The following is a 20,213-nucleotide window of genomic DNA, read 5'->3' as shown; positions in this document are numbered from 1 at the left end:
TATTATTTCTGAATATAGTAAAATGCTAATAATAATTGCTGTTATTTCTGAAGAACAGTTATTGGTATTTACTCCCTACTTTGTAATACTAGGCATAGGAATGCAGCCAAAAAAAAAAAGTATGATCACTGCCTTTAACAAGCAAATGAAACAGACTTTATTTAAAATAATTTATAACTAATTTATTATAACTGAAATAAGTACAGTAAAATGTATTTTAATAATGTAAGTTAAGGGGTCCTAGCCTAGACTTCTGAAAGGATCAAAAGGGCCATGTGTATATGTACATGTTATCTTATTTAATCCTCATGTAACTGTAAATACCACAAAACCTTTTTTAATACCATAATGCTTCCCTTTACATGACATTTTCTAGAAAGCTAGAATGATAGAATGAGGAAAACAGAAAAACTATGTGACCACAAACTTCATATTCACAGACTTAATCAGTAAATAACAGCTTTAAGAAAAGTACACTAAGTTATTTCCCACACTGCCACGTCTTCTTGCTCAATTGGAGCTGGCATACCACCATAACACTATCCTGGCTCTGTTATTGGAGCTGGGCTGGAGGCAGAAATGGGAGAAACTGCCAGCATTAGTCCACTAGTCAATAATCGTATAGCTCTGCTCTCAACACTATGGCAAAAAGTAAGTATACATACTCTTAGATATCTTCTCTTGCCATCTCCTTCCTATTTGCCTGGTAGACCAGTTTATTCAAATTAAAGTCAGAAGGCAAATAGGAACAATTCATTGCAAAAGCAGCAACAAACACACAGATTAACAGTGCTTACCTGGCTGCCCCCATGTTCAGTATCGATGTATCTCGGCATTGGAAACCTGGAGTGAAGAATCTCCTGGGCGTCATCCACTGGGGCTTGCAGAAGGTGGCGGAAATTTTCATATTCTGGCATGTCCTGGTATCCTGACTTGCGCCACTGGGCTATGGTCTTATTTTAAAACAATTAACAGAATTATTATTTTTAATTTCTTGTGTATCTAAAAATTTTAAAGACATTTTTTTCAACAGAAATAATCTTCAGATAATAAGAAAATTATAGATTATTCCATTATCTCTATTTTTAAAGCTAAGAATATGAATTTCAGTGTTCTTGAATAAATAGATACACAATCAGGATATTTCTTCTCCTTTAAAACAATACATTTATCAAATTAATGTTACTAAAAGCTATCTACCTAAGCTTATGATAAATGAGGGAAGTTTTTATTACAGAAGATTTCCCATAGACTTCTAGATGATCTATTATTATGAAGTCTTTACCAATGGAGTTACATTCTGGCAAGATAAGTAAACATAAAGACTTTAATAATAACAGTAATACTATTATCAAGATAATATACCTGTAAAAGAGCATTTCAATCAATTCTTTCATTAAAGTAAATGGCTCCAAATTATATCATCCAAAAATTTAAACCTGGCTTGGTTTCTAAGTTAACTGAATCAGTCAACATACTCTATAGTTTTATATCATCTACCTTTATGATTTTTTCCTTAAGCACATTAACAAGTGATTTGAAGATATGAACATTATTTTTAAAAAAAACAACACAAAGAAATATGCAAAAACCTAGCTCTATCATGTTATAGGAATTATTCTTAAAAAGTAAAGAACATTAATAATAATGTTGCTCAGTGAATTGTTAGCCCAACCAGTGACAGGAGGCAATCAGTTCTGCCTAAGAACTGTTTGTGCCCTGGCCAGTTTGGCTCAGTGGACAGTGTCGGCCTGCAGACTGAAGGGTCCTGGGTTCAATTCCGGTCAAGGGCACAAGCCTGAGTTGCAGACTTGATCCCCAGTAAGGGGCTTGCAGGAGGCAGCCAATCAAGGATTCTCTTCATCATTGATGTTTCTATCTCTCTTCCTCTTTGAAATCAATAAAAGCATATTTAAAAAAAACTGTTTGTGAGGTTATTAAAAACATGGAAAAAGGGTTGTTAACAGAACTCAGTAAAACATCCACAGATAGGAGAAAAGATGAATAAACTATTTGTTAACTCCTAAAAATAATAACAATAAAGGGCATTAATAACTGGTATCAATTAAAAATAATCCTAAATCTTTTAAAAGTCCCAAATAATATCACTTAAAAAGATATTTTAAGCAATGCCTTTGCTATTATAGTGCAAATAAAAAATCATTTACAATTTTAAAAAAATTCTGACTGATAATAATACACACATTATTAGAATATTAGACTATAAGCTTAGGTGTGAGTCTGTGACTAAAGAATGTCTATTTTCAAAGCACCCAGGTACAGTGCTTTTTTATACAGAGGAATCACTTAAATATTGGCTGGATGAATAAATGCAGGAATGAATAAGAGTTCTGCTCAGTACCTTAAAGGCTACTCAAATATTCTGCTCTTTTCAATAATTTACCATTCCAATTAAGTGAAGTTATAAATTTTAATTCACTTAGGCTTTCAATGAGTTTTCAAGATCATGTGGGTTATTGTTTAAACACTTTAGGTTAAAGGGTGCTGCTTCATCTGTGGAGTTGTCTGTCTCACTACTTCACTAATAAACTCACTTTCACTTTAAACAAAAACAAATAAACACAAAAACCTTTACTAGTAACTACTTCATCTGGAATACATTTTTAAATGATTACACCTAGCCAGAGTGGCTCAGTTAATTGAGGGTCATCCAGTGCACCAAAAGGTTGCTGGTTCAATTTCTAGTCAGGACACATACCTGGGTTTTGGGTTTGATACCTAATCAGAACACATACAGAAGGCGATCTATCAATGCTTTTCTCTCTTTCTCTCTCTCTCTCTCCTCCTTCCCTGCTCTCTTTTTCTCCCTCTCTCTCTCCCCCTTCCTCTCTCTAATCATGTCCTTGGGTGAGGATTTAAAAAAAAAAAAAGAACATTTTATGCCCTAGCTGGTTTGGCTCAGTGGATAGAGCATCAGCCTGCAGACTGAAGGGTCCTGGGTTCAATTCCAGTCAAGGGCCAGTCAATGACTCTCTCTCATTATTGATGTTTCTATCTCTCTCTCCCTCTCCCTTCCTCTCTAAAATCAATAAAAAAATATATTTTAAAAAATTAAAATTAAAACTATGTTTTAAAAAAAGAACATTTTAAATGATTACATGAAATAATGAAAAGGAAAGTCTGCCCACTGACGAAGGCTGATTCTTCCCCTCTTAATGCCTTTTGGTAAAACCCAAAAGTATGATCTGCCTATGTATATATCAATGCTTTTACTTTCACAACACTATGCTTCTTATAAATCTACTAGAGGCCAGGTGCATGAAATTCGTGAACGGGGGCGGGGGGGGGAGGGTTGTCCCTCAGCCCGGCCTGCACCCTCTCCAATCTGGGATCCTTCAGGGGATGTCATCCTAAACTGGCAGTCGGTGCTCTCACAATCCGGGACGCTGGCTCCTAACCACTCACCTGCCTGCCTGCCTGATTACCACTAACAGCTTCTGCCTGCCAGCCTGACTGCCCACTAACCGCTCCCCTGCCAGCCTGAATGATGCCTAATTGCTCCCCTGCCAGCCTGATCACCCACAACTGCCCTCCCCTGCCAGCCAGATCACCCACAACTGCCCTCCCCTGCCAGCCTTGTCACCCCTAACTGCCCTCCTCTGCCAGCCAGATGGCCTACAACTGCCCTCCCCTGCTGGCCTTATCGCCCACAACTGCCCTCCCCTGCCGGCCTTATTGCCCACAACTGCCCTCCCCTGCCAGCCTGATCGCCCCCAATTGCCCTCACCTGCTGGCCTGATTGCCCCCAACTGCCCTCCCCTGCCAGCCTGATTGCCCCCAACTGCCCTCCCCTGCCAGCCTGATTGCCCCCAACTGCCCTCTCCTGCAGCAACCTGCCTCCTCCGTCGGGCCCTGCCTTCCCTGCGCATGCGGCCAACTTGTGATGGCCATCTTATGATGACTTTAGGGCGTGATGTGTGAGGGCATGACGACCACTTAAGCTGTTATTAGTATAGATTTGTCTAATCATGTGTGGACAAAAAGATAAAATTATCACAGGTGAGTCAACTGCAAATGAAGTAGGAAGAACCACATTTTATACATATTTTATAGAAATGGAAATAAAAGTTTATCATAGTGGAAAACACTAGCTATATAGTGAAAGAAAAGACTACTGCACCTTATGTACACAGCTTTAAATGTCATGGAATCTTACCTCACCATGATAAATCAAAATCTGGAAGAATGTGTCCATCAGAAGAATACGATCTGCAAGAATGCTGCTGCTATCAAGAAGAACCGGCTAAGGTGAACAAAATGAAAAAGGAAGAAGAAGGAAAAATAAATTAAAGACACACAAGATCTTTCCAGGATCAATTTAAACTTTTTAAGTTTTAAATTTGTATCATATTACTTAAAACCTTTTGCTATTATGAATTCTCATGACATATTTTATTTTCTCAGAAATCTCTAAGCTGAGGTTAACAATTGAAAAATGAGTAAAGAAGAAATCAAGGATGACTCAAGCTTGATGATGGCACCACTGAGTAAGAGAGGAAAAGCTTGGGATAGAGCAAATTTGGAGCAGACTGGAAGTAGGGGTTATGAAATGAAAGGGAGTGGCCTGAACTAATGACATAAATTTAGATATAACATGCATGAAGATGGTAATTAAACCTATGAGATTAGACTGCATCACATAGAGAGAGGGAAGACAGAGAAGAAGTCAGAGTCCTGGAGCAGAACTTAGAGGTCTGAAAGGGAGAAGGCAACAACAAAAGGAACTTGAGAAGGAACAGGCATAAGTAAGAGGAAACCTGGCAGGTAACTATAGGTGTCAGAGAAGCCTAGAGCAAAAGGTTTGCAAGGAGTCCTCACTAGGAGAGTTCTGGCAAGATGTAGGGTAATGTTATGAGTTGTTTCAGTATGATGTTAGGGATAAGAGTCTGACTAATACAGGTAGAGAAGAGAATATGAGGTGAGAAAGTATAGACAAGTAAATTGTGAATTTGGCTGTGACCAGAACCAAGGAGATGGGGTGTCAATTAGAAAAAAATATCAAGTCAGGGGTTTTTGTTTGTTTTAACATGAATGCCTTTTTTTAAAAATTAAATTTATGCCTGGCCGGCATGGGTCAGTGGTTGAGCCTCAACCTATGAACCAGGAGGTCATACTTCCATTCCCACCTGGTTGCTGGCTTGATCCTCAAGGGAGGAAGGGGAGAAAGGGGCGTGTAGGAGCCAGCTAATCAATGATTCTCTCTCATCATTGATGTTTCCATCTCTCTCTCCCTCTCCCTTCCTCTCTGAAATCAATAAAAACATATTTTTAAATTAAATTTATTGGAGTGACATTGGTCCACAACTATGAGTGCTTTTAAGGTTTATGTTAATAAGAATAATCCAGATGGAGAGAAAATATGATAATGCAGGAAAGAAAAGAGGAAAACTCAAAAGCAAAGCCTAAGAAAATGAAGCTAATAGGACTCATGGACTAAATGGAAAAGCTGGAACTTGACAGAAGCAGGTACTAGAGATGATAGGGTTCCAATTTTCTTCTAAACACTATTCTACTTTTTCCAATGTCTATAATTTACATATATTACCCTGAAATTTTTAAGTTATTTCTAAACTTTCTCTCTTGATTCAAAGAACTACAAGAGCAAATACATAGTTAGGTAAACATTAAAAACATATATTTTCACAAAAAAAGTAGAAACTATGAGATAAATACTAAAACAATTATAGTAACAAAATAAAACATTTTATCCACATTTTTTTTACAAAATAGTAAATAAAGACCTCATGAGGGATCATTAATCAATCAGTATTGTAAGTATCCTCTTTATACTGACCTTTCTTAAAATATTATTTTCAAATATGGTCATAACATACGTTTACATGATAAAACAGACAATTTTAACTACAAGATGAAAAAACTGTTTACTTGATAAGTTAAAATTAAGTGGGACAGTTTGTTAAAGAAACTAAATGGATGGCTTTTATCCCTTTTCTAAGTACATGTCTATATAATCAACTGTAGCTTATATTCAAAAAAGACCAGAGGAAAATGAGATATTAAAGCAAGAGGTTTTGTTAAGACACTACATTCTGGAATAAACTACAGATTCTAGAATCATTATCACTGCTAGACATTGTTAAAAATAAAAGAATCATAAGCACTAGAGAATTTGATCAACCAAATGACTGGACAAAATGATTTTAAAAGTCTCTTCTATCTCACTATCTCATTATTTGTTTAATGATTTCCTAATATGACCTAGCATGGACTCTAGCACATGGTAAGCACTCATAAATATTTTAAATAAATTAATAACTTAAGACAATTATTCTTGAATTAAATTCTTATATTTAGTACTTTCAAGAAAACGTTTGTTGTTTTCACTTTCTAATGGCACACATCACCTAAACAAAACCAATTTTTTATGCCCCTCTTACCTCTGGTGGTCCACTAAAAGAATATGCATACAGAATAGGTTGAATCATGATTAGAGACTGGGTCAGGTCTTGACGCATAAAATGGTGACGATAGTATGAACTCTCATCAGGGCTATTGTTAAAAACTTGCAAGAAAGGAGACCTTCTTAAGTGAAACATAAACTACAAGATAAAACATGTGAGACAGTTTTTTAATGATTTTAATATTGCAATAGAAGTTTACTGTTACAAAAAGCATTTGATTACAACTACTAAAACCACAATAAAACAAATGATAACAGCATTGAGAATTATATTCCTAAGAATCTTACTCATATTTATCAGTTACTTGAAAATGTAATTCAACAATTAAAAGATTAAAGTAAAAGAGGTGACTCAAAAGAAAAACAAAATTAGAGACAAAAACCTCTAGCTCAGATTTAAGTTTTTCAGAGGCTGATGCCAGGTGATGCACATCAGCATTCTTTGTTTTTATCCCTCATTTCTCTGACCACATCTCTGGGCTTTTTTATTATTATTATTCATTAACACCATCACAATACTCTAAGAGGACATAAAAACAGATTAACAAATTTTCTGCTTTTTGTGTAACTCCCACAAATTGCACTGGAAGAGTCTGCACTGGTTTTTAAAAGACTTACATACACACACTTGTTTCTTAATATTGAAGATCTTCCTTATCTCTAGGTAACATTCCCTACAGTGTTTCATTTATTCTTTCCCCTTCCACTCACTCTTCATATGAAAGATATCAGAGAGGGGGAGAGTTAAACCTGAATGAAGGACAGCTCCACTGTCCTCTGACACAATCAAAGGGTCTTTGATACAATCAATAGGATCGGTTCCAAAGTACTCCCACCCATTTATCTTTCAGTTACTTCTCTCACCTTCCTTCGGCCCTCAGGTCTCAAGTGTCTACACGTTGCTCCTGAAAAAAACACTCCACATTTCTTTCTCCCAACACAGGCCACTCACTGAAATTCTCACTCCTTTTCCTAATGTACTGAGTCGTTCTCTCATCCCTTACCACTTCACTCACTCCTGTTTATTCAGAGGAATGAGCAAATGATAAAAAGACCTCCATTAAATTTAGTCTGTGTCACCTTTTAGATCATCAGCTTTGAAAACCCAAAGCAGAAAAGTCTTTCTGGGTCTTCTGGTCTATATTTCCCACAGAGGGGAAAAGACGGGATGCCCAGATTTCTCAGAATCTAAAAGCCTAAAGAGAAGGTGTAAAGTAGGGAGAGAAGAGAAAGCAAAGAAAGTGTGGAGAATTTAGTCAAATGCTTAAGCTAATGCTCTCATTTCCTTTTCCATTAGTTTCTGCTATGAAGATGAGGCCTGAGAATTCCCAACAAAGCAAGGGTCTTTGCCTGCCTTAAGACAAGAGGACTCTGCTTTTTCCCAGTTCTTTAAAACTTCACCAGAAATTTAGGGAAGTCTCTCTCTGTAAACATGGAGTTTCTATGTTACAGATCAATAAAACATTTTCCAAAAAATGTAAGAGGAGCTCTGGAAAGTTGAGGCTTTAAACAAGTTTTCATAAGCAAAAATTTCTACTTATTACTATTAATCATCATTCCAGGCTGAGCAAAAAAGCCACCTCTTCTATAAATATGTAACTAACTGCCCTAGCCTATTTGGCTCAGTGGATAGAGCATCAGCCTGCACACCAAAGACTCCTGGGTTCCATTCCAATCAGGGGCACATACCTCAGTTTCAGGTTCCTCCCCAGCCTAGACCCTGGTCAGGGCACCTGCAGGAGGCAACCAATCCATGTGTTTCACATCTTTATTTCTCTCTGTCTTTCCCTCTCTCTTCCACTCTCTCTGAAAATCAATGGAAAAACATCCTCGGGTGAGGATTTAAAAAACAAAACAAAAAACATAAATATGTAACTAACTGCCCATTTGGAAGGATTCCTTCCAGTTTCCTTTAAATTCTATATATCTCTCATACCGTTTCTCGTTTTCAGTTCTGCAATCTCACCCTTCAGATTGAGAGCTCCTTAAAAATGGGATCCACAACTGCTCCCAGGCCACATGAAGGCTAGAATGTGCATCCTCCTCTTTTAGGTGTGGGGAAGTCATGTCTCCTCCTGCAGTTTACAGACAAGCGGTTCCAGCCTGTCCACAACCTCACCATAGGTGTGGAGTTTGGGGGCCATATGGTCAACATTGATGGAAAACAAATCAAACTGCAAATCTGGAATATGGCTGGGCAAGAATCCTTCCGTTCTATCACCCGTTCCTACTACAGGGGAGCAGCTGGAGCACTGCTGGTGTATGACATTAGAAGACGTGAAACCTTCAACCAGCTGACCTCATGGTTAGAGGATGTCCGGCAGCACTCTAGTTCCAACATGGTTATCATGCTGGGAATAAGAGTGACTGAGAGTCCCACAGGGATGGGAAGAAAGAAGAAGAGGAGACCTTTGCTCAAGAGTATAGACATATATTCATGGAAACTTCAGCCAAAACAGCCTGCAATGTTGAAGAGGCCTTCATTAACACAGCCAAAGAAATACATAGGAAGATCCAGCAGGGTTTATTTGATGTTCACAATGAGGCAAATAGCATCAAGATTGGTCCTCAACAGTGTATCTCAACATCAGTGGCACCCAGTGCCTCCCAGCGGAACTCTGGTGACATAGAGTCCAACTCTGGCTGCTGCTGAATATTTCACCTGGACGTTTTTTTTTTGTTGTTTTTTTCTTCCAGGAACAGCTTCAGATCAATAGGCTTACAGAGGTCTTACTAACTTTGGCTGAGAAAAACCTCTTTTGAAGATGTGATGTTATGCCTTTCCACTTAAAGACTGGGGAAAATTTGGGCCCTAACTGACCTGTCCATTCTTCAGGGATGTGAGCATTCCTTATAGATTAGGGCTCTTTTTATACTCCTACTTTATTTTTTTTTAATTTCTTTATTGATTAAGATGTTACATATGTGTCCTTACTCCCCCATTACCCCCACATCCCCCCCATGCATGCCTTCAACCCGCTGATGTCTGTGTCCATTGGTTAGGCTTATATGCATGCATACAAGTCCTTTGGTTGATTTCTCCCCCATACTCCCACCCTCCCCTACCTTCCCTCTGAGGTTTGATGGTCTGATCGATGTTTCTCTGTGTCTGGATCTATTTTTGTTCATCAGTTTATATTGTTAATTATATTCCATAAATGAGTGAGATCATGTGATATTAATCTTTCTCTGACTGGTTTATTTCACTTAACATAATGCTCTCCAGTTCTATTCCATGCTGTTGCAAATGGTAAGAACTACTTTTTTATTACAGCCGCGTAATATTCCATTCTGTAGATGTACCACAGTTTTATAATCCATTCATCTGCTGATAAGCACTTAGGCTGTTTCCAAATCTTAGCAATGGTGAATTGTGCTGCTATGAACATAGGGGTGCATATATCCTTTCTAATGGGTGTTTCTGGTTTCTTGAAATATATTCCTAGAGGGGGAATCTCTGGGTCAAATGGGAGTTCCGTTGTTAGTTTTTTCAGGAAACTCCATACTGTCATCCACAGTGGCTGAACCAGTCTGCATTCCCACCAGCAGTATAATTTTCTCTGCATCCTCACCAGCACGTGTCTTTTGTTGATTTGTTGATGATAGCCACTCTGACGAGTGTAAGATGGTACCTCACTGTCGTTTTGATTTGCATCTCTCGGATGATTAGTGACTGAGCATATTTTCATATGCCTCTTGGCCTTCCTTCTGTCTGCTTTCGAAAAGTATCTATTTAATCCGTTGCCCATTTTTTTATTGGGTTATCTTCCTTTTGTTAAGTTGTATGAGTTCCCTGTAAATGTTGGAGATTAAGCCCTTATTGGTGAGAACATTGGTAAATATGTTCTCCCATGCAGTGGGCTTTCTTTTTTGTAGATGGTTTCTTTTGCTGTGCAAACGCTTTTTATTTTGATTTAGTCCCATTTCTTTATTTTCTCTTTAGTTTCCATTGCCCTAGGAGCAATATCAGTGAAGAAATTGCTTCAGCATATGTCTGAGATTTCTCTGCCTGTGGATTCCTCTAGTATTTTTATGGTTTCGCGTCTTATGTTTAAGTCCTTTATCCATTTTTAATTTATTTTTGTGTATGGCGTAAGTTGGTGGTCTAGTTTCATTTTTTTGCATGTATCTGTCCAATTTTCCCAACACCATTTATTGAAGAGACTGTCTTGACTCCAATGTATGTTCATGCCTCCTTTGTCAAATATTAATTGAGCATAGTGGCATTGGTCGATTTCTGGGTTCTCTATTCTATTCGATTGATCTATATGTCTGTTCTTGTGCCAGTACCAGGCTGTTTTGAGAACAGTGGCTTTGTAATACAGCTTGATATCTGGCATTGAGATCCCACCTACTTTTTTCTTCTTTCTCAGGACTTCTGCAGTTATTCGGGGTCTTTTATTATTCCAGATGAATTTTTGGAAAGTTCGTTCTAGGTCTGCGAAATATGCCGTTGGTATTTTAATGGGGAGTGCATTGAATCTATAGATTGCTTTGGGTAGTATGGACATTTTAATGATGTTGATTCTACCAATCCATGAATATGAAATGTTCTTCCATCTGTTTATATATTCCTCTATCTCCTTTTTTCAGTATCCTATAGTTTTCCGCATATAGGTCTTTTACCTCCTTAGTTAAGTTTATTCCCATGTATCTTAATTTTTTTGGTGCGATGGTAAATGGGATTGCTTTTTTAGTATCTCTTTCTGTAAGTTCACTATTGGTGTATAGAAATGCCATAGATTTCTTGGCATTAATTTTGTATCCTGCTACATTGCTGAATTCATTTATTAAGTTTAATAATTTTTTGAAGGAGTCTTTAGGGTTTCTATGTACAGTATCATGTCATCTGCAAATAAGGACAGTTTTATTTCTTCTTTTCCAATTTGGATGCCCTTTATTTCTTCTTATTGTCTGATCGCAATGGCTAGTACTGCCAGTTCTATATTGAACAGGAGTGGTGAAAGCGGGCATCCCTGTCTTCTTCCTGTTCTTAGGGGAAATGGTTTTCATTTTTTGCCCATTGAGTATGATGTTGTTTTTTTTTTTTTTTTATTAAGGTATTATATGTGTACATATCTTACCATTGCCCCCCCACCCCACTCCCATACATGCCCTCACCCCCCAATGTTTTGCATACGTTGGTTACTCTTATATGCATGCATATAAGTCCTTCAGTTGATCTCTTATTTTCCCCAACTCTCCCTAACCTTCCCGCTGTAATTTCAGTCTGTTTGATGCTTTACTGCCTCTGTATCTATCTTTTTGTTCATCAGTTTATACTGTTTTTCATTATCCCCAAATGAGTGAGATCATGTGGTATTTTTCTTTCATTGACTGGCTTATTTCACTTAGCATAATGTTCTCTAATTCCATCCAGGTGCCTACAAATGGTAGTAATTCCTTCTTTTTTATGGCAGCATAGTATTCCATTGTGTAGATGTACCATAGTTTTCTGATCCAGTCATCTGCTGACGGGCACCTAGGCTGTTTCCAAATCTTAGCTATTGTAAATTGTGCTGCTATGAACATAGGGGTGCATATATCCTTTCTGATTGGTGTTTCTAGTTTCTTAGGATATATTCCTAGGAGTGGGATTACTGGGTCAAATGGGAATTCCATTTTTAGTTTTTTGAGAAAACTCCATACTCTTCTCCACAGTGGCTGCACCAGTCTGCATTCCCACCAGCAGTGCACGAGAGTTCCTTTTTCTCCGCATCCTCGCCAACACTTGTTGTTTGTTGATTTGTTGATGATAGCCATTCTGACAGGTGTGAGATGGTATCGTATTGTCATTTTGATTTGTATCTCTCGGATAATTAGTGACTTTGAGCATGTTTTCATGTGTCTCTTGGCCTTCCTTCTGTCTTCTTTAGAAAAGATTCTATTTAGGTCCGTTGCCCATTTTTTTTATTGGATCATTTATCTTCCTTTTATTAAGTTGTATAAGCTGCCTGTAGATGTTGGAGATTAAACCTTTATCAGTGATAACATTTGCAAGTACGTTCTCCCATACAGTGGGATTTCTTGTTGTTTTGTTGATGGTTTCTTTTGCTGTGACAATGCTTTTTATTTTGATGTAGTCCCATTTGTTTATTTTCTCTTTGGCTTCCGTTGCCCTAGGGGCAGTATCAGTGAAGAAGTTCTTTCGGCATATGTCTGAGATTTTGCTGCCTGTGGATTCTTCTAGTATTTTTATGGTTTCCCATCTTATATTTAAGTCCTATATCCATTTTGAGTTTATTTTTGTGTGTGGTGTAAGTTGGTGATCTAGTTTCATTTTTTTGCATGTATCTGTCCAATTTACCCAACACCATTTATTGAAGAGACTGTCTTGACTCCATTGCATGTTCATGCCTCCTTTGTCAAATATTAATTGCGCATCGTGGTTTGGGTCGATATTTGGATTCTTTATTCTATTCCATTGATCTATATGTCTGTTCTTGTGCCAGTACCAGGCTGTTTTGAGGACAGTGGCTATGTAATACAGCTTGAAATCTGGTATTGAGATCCCACCTACTTTATTCTTCTTTCTCAGGATTGCTGTGGCTATTCGGGGTCTCTTTTTATTCCAGATGAATTTTTGGAGAGTTCGTTCTAGGTCTGTGAAATATGCCGTTGGTATTTTAATGGGGAGTGCATTGAATCTATAGATTGCTTTGGGTAGTATGGACATTTTGATGATGTTGATTCTACCAATCCATGAACATGGTATGTTCTTCCATTTGTTTACATCTTCCTCTATCTCTTTTTTCAGTGTCCTATAGTTTTCCGTGTATAGGTCTTTTACCTCCTTGGTTAGGTTTATTCCTAAGTATCTTAATTTTTTTGGTGTGATGGTAAATGGGATTGCTTTTTTAGTATCTCTTTCTGTAAGTTCACTATTGGTGTATAGAAATGCCATAGATTTCTTGGCGTTAATTTTGTATCCTGCTTCATTGCTGAAGTCATTTATTAAGTCTGTTAGTTTTTTGATGGAGTCTTTTGGGTTTTTTATGTACAATATCATGTCATCTGCAAATAAGGACAGCTTTACTTCTTCTTTTCCAATTTGGATGCCTTTTATTTCTTCTTCTTGTCTAATTGCAATGGCTAATACTTCCAGTACTATGTTGAACAGGAGTGGTGAGAGTGGGCATCCCTGTCTTGTTCCTGTTCTTAGGGGAAATGGTTTTAGTTTTTGCCCATTGAGTATGATGTTAGCTGTGGGTTTATCATATATAGCTTTTATTATGTTGAGGTATGATCCTTCTATTCCCACCTTGTTGAGAGTTTTTATCAAGAAAGGGTGTTGGATTTTGTCAAATGCTTTTCCTGCATCAATTGATATGACTATGTGATTTTTATCTCTCAATTTGTTTATGTGATGTATCACGTTTATTGATTTGCAGATATTTTACCATCCTTGCATCCCCGGGATAAATCCTACCTGGTCATGGTGTATGATCTTTCTGATGTAGTGCTGGATCCGATTTGCTAGAATTTTGTTGAGGATTTTGGTCTCTATGTTCATGAGGGATACTGGCCTGTAATTCTCTTTCATTGTGTTCTCTTTATCTGGTTTTGGTATTAGGGTGATGCTGGCATCATAGAAGGAGCTTGGAAGTGTTCCTTCCTCTTGAATTTTTTTAAATATTCTGAGGAGGATAGGTTTTAGTTCTTCCTTGAATGTTTGGTAAAACTTCCTTGTGAAGCCGTCTGGCCCCGGGCTTTTGTTCAATTTCTTCCAAAGTTAAAGGCCTATTGAGGTTTTTAGAATCTTCCTAATTGAGTTTTGAAAGGTTGTATTTTTCTAGGAATATGTCCATTTCCTCCAGGTTGTCCAGTTTGTTAGAATAGAGTTGTTCATTGTATTTTTTAACAATCCTTTGTATTTCTGTGGAGTGTGTTGTTATTTCGCCTCTTTCATTTCTGATTTTGTTTATTTGGATCCTCTCTCTTTGCTTCTTGGTGAGCCTGGCTAGAGGTTCATCAATCTTGGTTATGCTTTCAAAGAACCAGCTCTTGGTTTCATTGATCTTTTGTATTGTTTTTTTGGTCTGTATGTTATTTATGTCTGCTATGATCTTTATTATCTCCTTCCTTCTGATCACTCTGGGTTTTTCTTGCTGCTCTCTTTCTAATTCTTTGAGTTGTAGAGATAGATGATTATACCACTTTTTCTTGTTTTTGGAGGTAGGCCTGTAGCACTATAAACTTACCACTCAGGACTGCTTTCATTGTGTCCCATAGATTTTGGATTGTTACGTTTTTATTGTCATTAGTTTCCAGAATGTTTTTAATTTCTTCTTTGATTTCTTTGGTAACCCAATCACTGTTTAATAGCATGCTATTCAGCTTCCAAGTATTCAAATTTTTTGGGCTGTTTTTATTGTAGTTTATTTCTAATATTATGCCATTGTGGTATAAGAGAATGATTGATATGATTTCAATCTTCTTGAATTTGGGGAGACTTTGCTTTTGACTCAATATGTGGTCTATTTTTCAAAATGTCCCATGTGCACGTGAGAAGAACGTATATTCCGTGGCTTTGTGGTGAAATGTTCTGAAGTTGTCAATTATGTCCATCTGATCTAGTGATTCATTTAGGACTGCTGTTTCTTTGCTGAATTTTTGTCTAGAGCAGCCGTGGGCAAACTACGGCCCACGGGCCGAATCCGGCCCGTTCGGCTGTTCTATCCGGCCCACAGAGCCCAAAGAGCGGAGAGTTCTCTTGCTGTCCCCTCCGCTCCTTTACTTTGAATTTATATTAGTTCACACAAACACTCCATCCATGCTTTTGTTCTGGCCCTCCGGTCCAGTTTAAGAACCCATTGTGCCCCTCGAGTCAAAAAGTTTGCCTGGTCTAGAGGAATCATCCAGTGATGTCAGTTGTATATTTAAGTCCCCTACTATGATTGTATTGTTGTCAATCTCTCCCTTGATATCTTCCATGAGTTTTTTTTTTATGTATTTGGGTGCTCCTGAATTGGGTGCATATAAGTTTATCAGTTGTTGTATCAATCACTTTAGTATTATGAAATGTCCTTCTGTATCTCTTGTTATGGCCTTCACTTTGAGGTCTATTTTGAGGCCAGATATAAGTATTGCTACCCAGCTTTTTTTTTCATTTCCATTTGCCTGAAAGATTTTTTTTCCATCCCTTCACTTTCAGTCTGTGTGAGTCCCTTGTTCTGAGGTGGGTCTTTTCTAGACAGCATATATATCGGTCATTTTTTTTTTATCCATTCAGCCACTTGATGTCTTTTGATTGGAGCATTTAGTCCATTTACGTTTAAAGTTATTGAAAGGTAAGTGTTTGTAGCCATTTTTATATTTTGTGCCTGTGCTCTTTTTTACCTTTTCATTTCTTCTTTTTACACCAGTCCCTTTAGCATTTCTTGCATTGCTGGCTTGGTAGTAATAAATTCCCTTAGCCTTTTTTTGTCAGTGAAGCTCCTTATTTCCATTTCAATTTTGAATGATAGCCTTGCTGGATAGAGTATTCTTGGATTCAGTCCCTTGCTTTGTATCACTTTGTACATTTCCTTCCATTCTTTTCTGGCCTGATGTGATTCTGTTGAGAAATCATTTGATAATCTAATGGGAGCTCCCTTGTATGTAACTTTCTCTCTCTCTCTTGCAGCCTTTAAGATTCTCTCATGTTGTGAACATTTGCATCGTAATTATGTCTTAGTGTGGGTCTTTTCGGGTTCATCTTGCTTGGGACTGTCTGTGTTTGTGTGACTTTTTTCATCCCCACATCAGGAAAATTTTCTGACATTATTTCTTCAAAAAGGTTTTCTAACCCTTGTTCCTCTTCCTGTTGTTCTGGCACCCCTATTATTTGTATGTTGCTTTGTTTCATGTTGTCCCATAGCTCCCTTAGGCTCTCCTGTCTTTTAATTTTTTTCTGCAATTGCAGTTCAGTTTGAGTCGTGTTTTGCTTTCCTGTCTTCTAATTCGGTCCTCCGCTTCTCCTAGTCTACTGTTGAAACTTTCCATGGTGTTTTTTATTGCAGCTATATCACTGTTCATTTCTTCTTGATTCTTACATAAGTTATTGATTTTTTTTCATCCATTTCTTCTTGATTCTTACATAAGTTGTTGATTTTTTACTCCATCCGATTTATGAACTGTATGACCTTTATTCTGAATTCCTTTTCTGACATATTCCTTGCCACTGTTTCGTTTAGCTACTTTTCTGGCAATTCCTCCTTTTGGGGGTTTCTTTGTCTACCCATTTTTTATCTCACTGACTGATCTAGATGTCAAGTCGTGCAGGGGCCGTTCCTTGGGCAGCAGTAGCTCCTCTGGCTGTGGTTGCTGCTCAGGCGGTCACGGAAATGGCTGCTCCTCAGTTGGAAGCAGCTCCTCTGGTGGGTGCTATTCGCAGCAGTGGTGTCTCCTCTGGCTGGTGGGGGAGGCTGCTCGCACAGCTGCTGTTCTTTGGGTGGGGGTGGGCTTCTCATGTGGCTGCTGCTCCTCAGACAGGGGCAGACTGCTCACATGGATCTGCTCCTCAGACAGGGGACAGGCTGCTTGCACGGCTGGTGCTCCTCAGGCGGGAGTGAGCTGCACATGCGGCTGCTGCTCCTCGGATGGGGGTGGGCCTCTTACCCAGCTGCTGCTTGTCAGTTAGGTGCAGGCTGCGTGTGGCTGCTGCTCCTCGGACCAGTGAGGGCTGTGCAAGATTGCCGCTCCTTGGATGTGGGCGGTCTGCTCGTGTGGTTGCTGCTCCTCGGTCCAGGGCGGGCTGCTCGGGCAGCTGCAGCTCCTCGAATGGGGGTGGGCTGCTCCCGGTGCTGCTGTTCCTCATATGGGGGTGGGCTGCTCACACAGCTCCTGCTCTTCGAATGGGGGCAGGCCGCTCATGCGGCTGCTGCTTCTCCAACATGGGCAGGTTACTAGCGCAGCTGCTGATCCTCAGACAGGTGCAGGGTCCAGGCTGCGCACAGCTGCTGCTCCTCGGATGGGTGCAGGCTGTGCGGGGCTGCCGCTCCTCAATCGTGGGCGGGCTGGTCTTGTGGCTGCTGCTCCTTGGATGAGGCATGCTACTCTCATCATTGCTGCTCCTCGGACGGGGGAGTGGACCACTTATACAGCTGCTGCTCCTTGGACAGGGGCAGCCCACGTGAGGCTGATGCTCTTAGGCCTGGGACGGGCTGCTTGCAGGGCTGCTGCTCTTTGGACAGGAGCAGGCTGCTCACTTGTCTGCTGCTCGTGTGGTTGCAGTGCCCTGGGCTAAAGCAGGCTGGTCAGAGGGGACCGTGCTTCAGAATTCACAGGAGCCTGCGCCCAGGGTGGCTGGAGACTCGTTTGCCATGGGACCACAGCCGAGGTAGCAGGTCCCTGGCAGGGGTGGCTGTAGCATCCCAGGTGTTCTCTGAGGGCACCCTGGGTGGAGGTGAGGCTGGGCTCCCAGTTACAGCAGCTCTCCCCTTCAAAAAGGCTAGGCCTCTGAGGACAAGCCGGCCTCCTGGTACTGTTTGAAATGGTAGCAGAGGCTGCCTAGTTAGGCGAGCTGGTTAGCCTGCACCTGAAGGTCCTGTGGGATCTAACTGTGCCTTACTCACATACACACACACACACACCCCACATGACCACACAATCCTCTTTTGCTCCCTCCCTCACTCACACTCTCTCCCTCATTGCCGCCTTCTTCCTGCCTCTGTAGTTGCATCTGTGGTGTTATTGACCCGTTTGTGGATGGAGTTTCCTCTCCAGGTGTCTGGTTAATGTGGCTCGCTCTCTAGCTCCTGACCAGACAGGATAAAATTCACCTCGACAAGACACAACACAAAGGGAACAAAGCACGAATATACTTACGACACCTACGACCCCACTATAAGTAACCACCTGAGAAAAGAGAATTAGGGGAGAGAAAAGAGAGCACAAATGATATCGAAGACAGAGAAAAAGACAAGAGAGAAAAGAAAAAGAAAGAAAAAGGAGAATATATATATATGTATATATGTATATGTGTGTGTGTGTGTGTGTGTGTGTGTGTATATATATATATATATATATATATATATATATATATATATATATGGAAAACACCACAGAACCAATAGATAAACCAAAAAAATACAAACACCAAACACGCAGCAAAGAGGTTGGGGGCAGAATCTGTAGAGGCTGAGCTTATATCCAGAAAATAAGGTTAAGAATTGGATGAATAGCCCTAGCCAGTTTTGCTCAGTGGATAGAGCATCTTCTGTGGACTGAAGGGTCCAAGGTTCGATTCCGGTCAAGGGCACATGCCCGGGTTGTGGGCTTGTTCCCCAGTAGGGGGCGTAGAGGAGGCAGCCGATCAATGATTCTCTCTAATCATTGATGTTTCTACCTGTCTTTCCCTCTCCCTTCCTCTCTGAAATCAATAAAATTATATTTAAAAAAAAATAGAATTGGATGAATATGGGGAGGTCCTCAGTGCAGTGTAGAGGAAGTAGAAAGGGGATGGGTGGATAAGTAGAAAGAGAATGAAAACAAGAAGAAAATAATCTTACCTAATAATAGACAAACATGTAAATTGACCATACCTCCGCTACGCCCACCAGGCAATCAGGAGTAAGTATGCAAATTAACCCACCAAAGATGGCGGTTGATTCGCATACGCAGGCACAGAGCGAAGACTGAAGTCTCCTCCCGTGGCCAGAGCCAAGCCTGAAGGCTGCAGGCTTGGCTCCACTGTGGCCCAGGTCCCGGGTGCTGGAGGAAAACCAGTGCTGGCAGCCAAGGGAAGGAACGCCTATTACACAAATCTTCGTGCAACAGGCCTCTAGTAATAATAATAATAAATTTACAAAAAAAATTGATTTCAAAAATGGTATAAAAAATAACAAATAAAAATAAAATAAAATAGAGTGATGGCAAAATAATTCAAAAAGAAATAGAAAATAAAGCAACAAATAAAAACAGGGAAACAAAGGAAAAAGAAGAAAAAAAAAGAGGTAAAATAATAATAAAAATGAAAAAGTGTCGTTCCTCAAGTGGCTGGCTTAAGATCCCAGTCTTCTGTACTGTCTTTAGGCCAGTCCTTTTGGACTCTCAGGGACTATTTAGATTTTATTTTTTAAATCGTTTGTGCCATTCAGGGTGGCATCTGGGTGTGGCTGTATTGGTTGCCTGGAAACTGGAGGGAGGGGCTATCTCTTCAGGACAAAATGGCTGCCCAGATCCTAGGCTGAGGTATGACTCCACGCCAGACTCGCTGCCACTTCTCCTGGGCCCCCCACTCTCCCCAGACTCCAAGAGTCTGCACCTTCTCCCTCACCTCAGCCACGGGTAAGTGTCTGTATCCGAAAGGTCCTATGAACTAGGTTCAGTGAGGAAAGGCTCAGGCCACAGAGAGGGGAAAGACTGGGTCTCTGCAGGCTCCTCTCCTGCTGGTGTTGCGCAGTCTGGCCAGCCCTTTAGGCTGCACCCTCTGGGTTCAGCCTTTTGTGACTATGGACCCAGTTCTAGAATCCCGTGCGGTCCAGCAGTCCTGTGTCCCTTCTTTCCACAGTCAGACACTGTGCCTGTCCCCAGGGACGCGGCTCGGTGATGTGCGGGTTCCCTCTGACCCTCTGGGCTCAGAGGTCTGGCAGACTCTTCTGCCCAGATCCTTGATTTTACCTTTTTCAAGGGATCCTATGCCCTTCTTGGCTGCAAACTGTTATACTCCTACTTTAATTACTAAAATGTTAGTATCAAAGTTGATTGTCATGGCAATGAAAAAATAATTATTTTAGAAGTATAAAAAAATGGGATCCACATCAGTCATCTTTATTCTCCTAAAGTTCCT

General features: G+C 39.8%; 1 protein-coding gene and 1 pseudogene across 2 annotated transcripts in view; one reads left to right on the top strand and one right to left on the bottom strand.

Annotated features, from left to right (window-relative positions):
* The window catches only part of SEC23A (SEC23 homolog A, COPII coat complex component), a 76,506-nt gene that overhangs the window by 8,096 nt on the left and 48,197 nt on the right, over nucleotides 1–20,213 (bottom strand). Inside the window, exons 16-18 of the mRNA XM_080661531.1 lie at nucleotides 6,420–6,581; nucleotides 4,178–4,264; nucleotides 798–953 (exon numbers count right to left, since the gene is read on the bottom strand). Coding sequence (XP_080517657.1) covers nucleotides 798–953; nucleotides 4,178–4,264; nucleotides 6,420–6,581 — 405 coding nt within the window. The remainder of the gene's footprint in view (nucleotides 1–797; nucleotides 954–4,177; nucleotides 4,265–6,419; nucleotides 6,582–20,213) is intronic.
* On the top strand, nucleotides 8,463–9,208 carry LOC308245023 (ras-related protein Rab-2B-like; annotated as a pseudogene). Its single transcript has one exon. The product of its transcript is annotated as a ras-related protein Rab-2B-like (transcript).

The sequence above is a fragment of the Plecotus auritus genome (genome assembly GCF_963455305.1).
Source record: "Plecotus auritus genome assembly, chromosome: 1".
Classification (NCBI taxonomy): domain Eukaryota; kingdom Metazoa; phylum Chordata; class Mammalia; order Chiroptera; family Vespertilionidae; genus Plecotus; species Plecotus auritus.
This window is presented reverse-complemented; position numbering and strand designations above follow the sequence as displayed.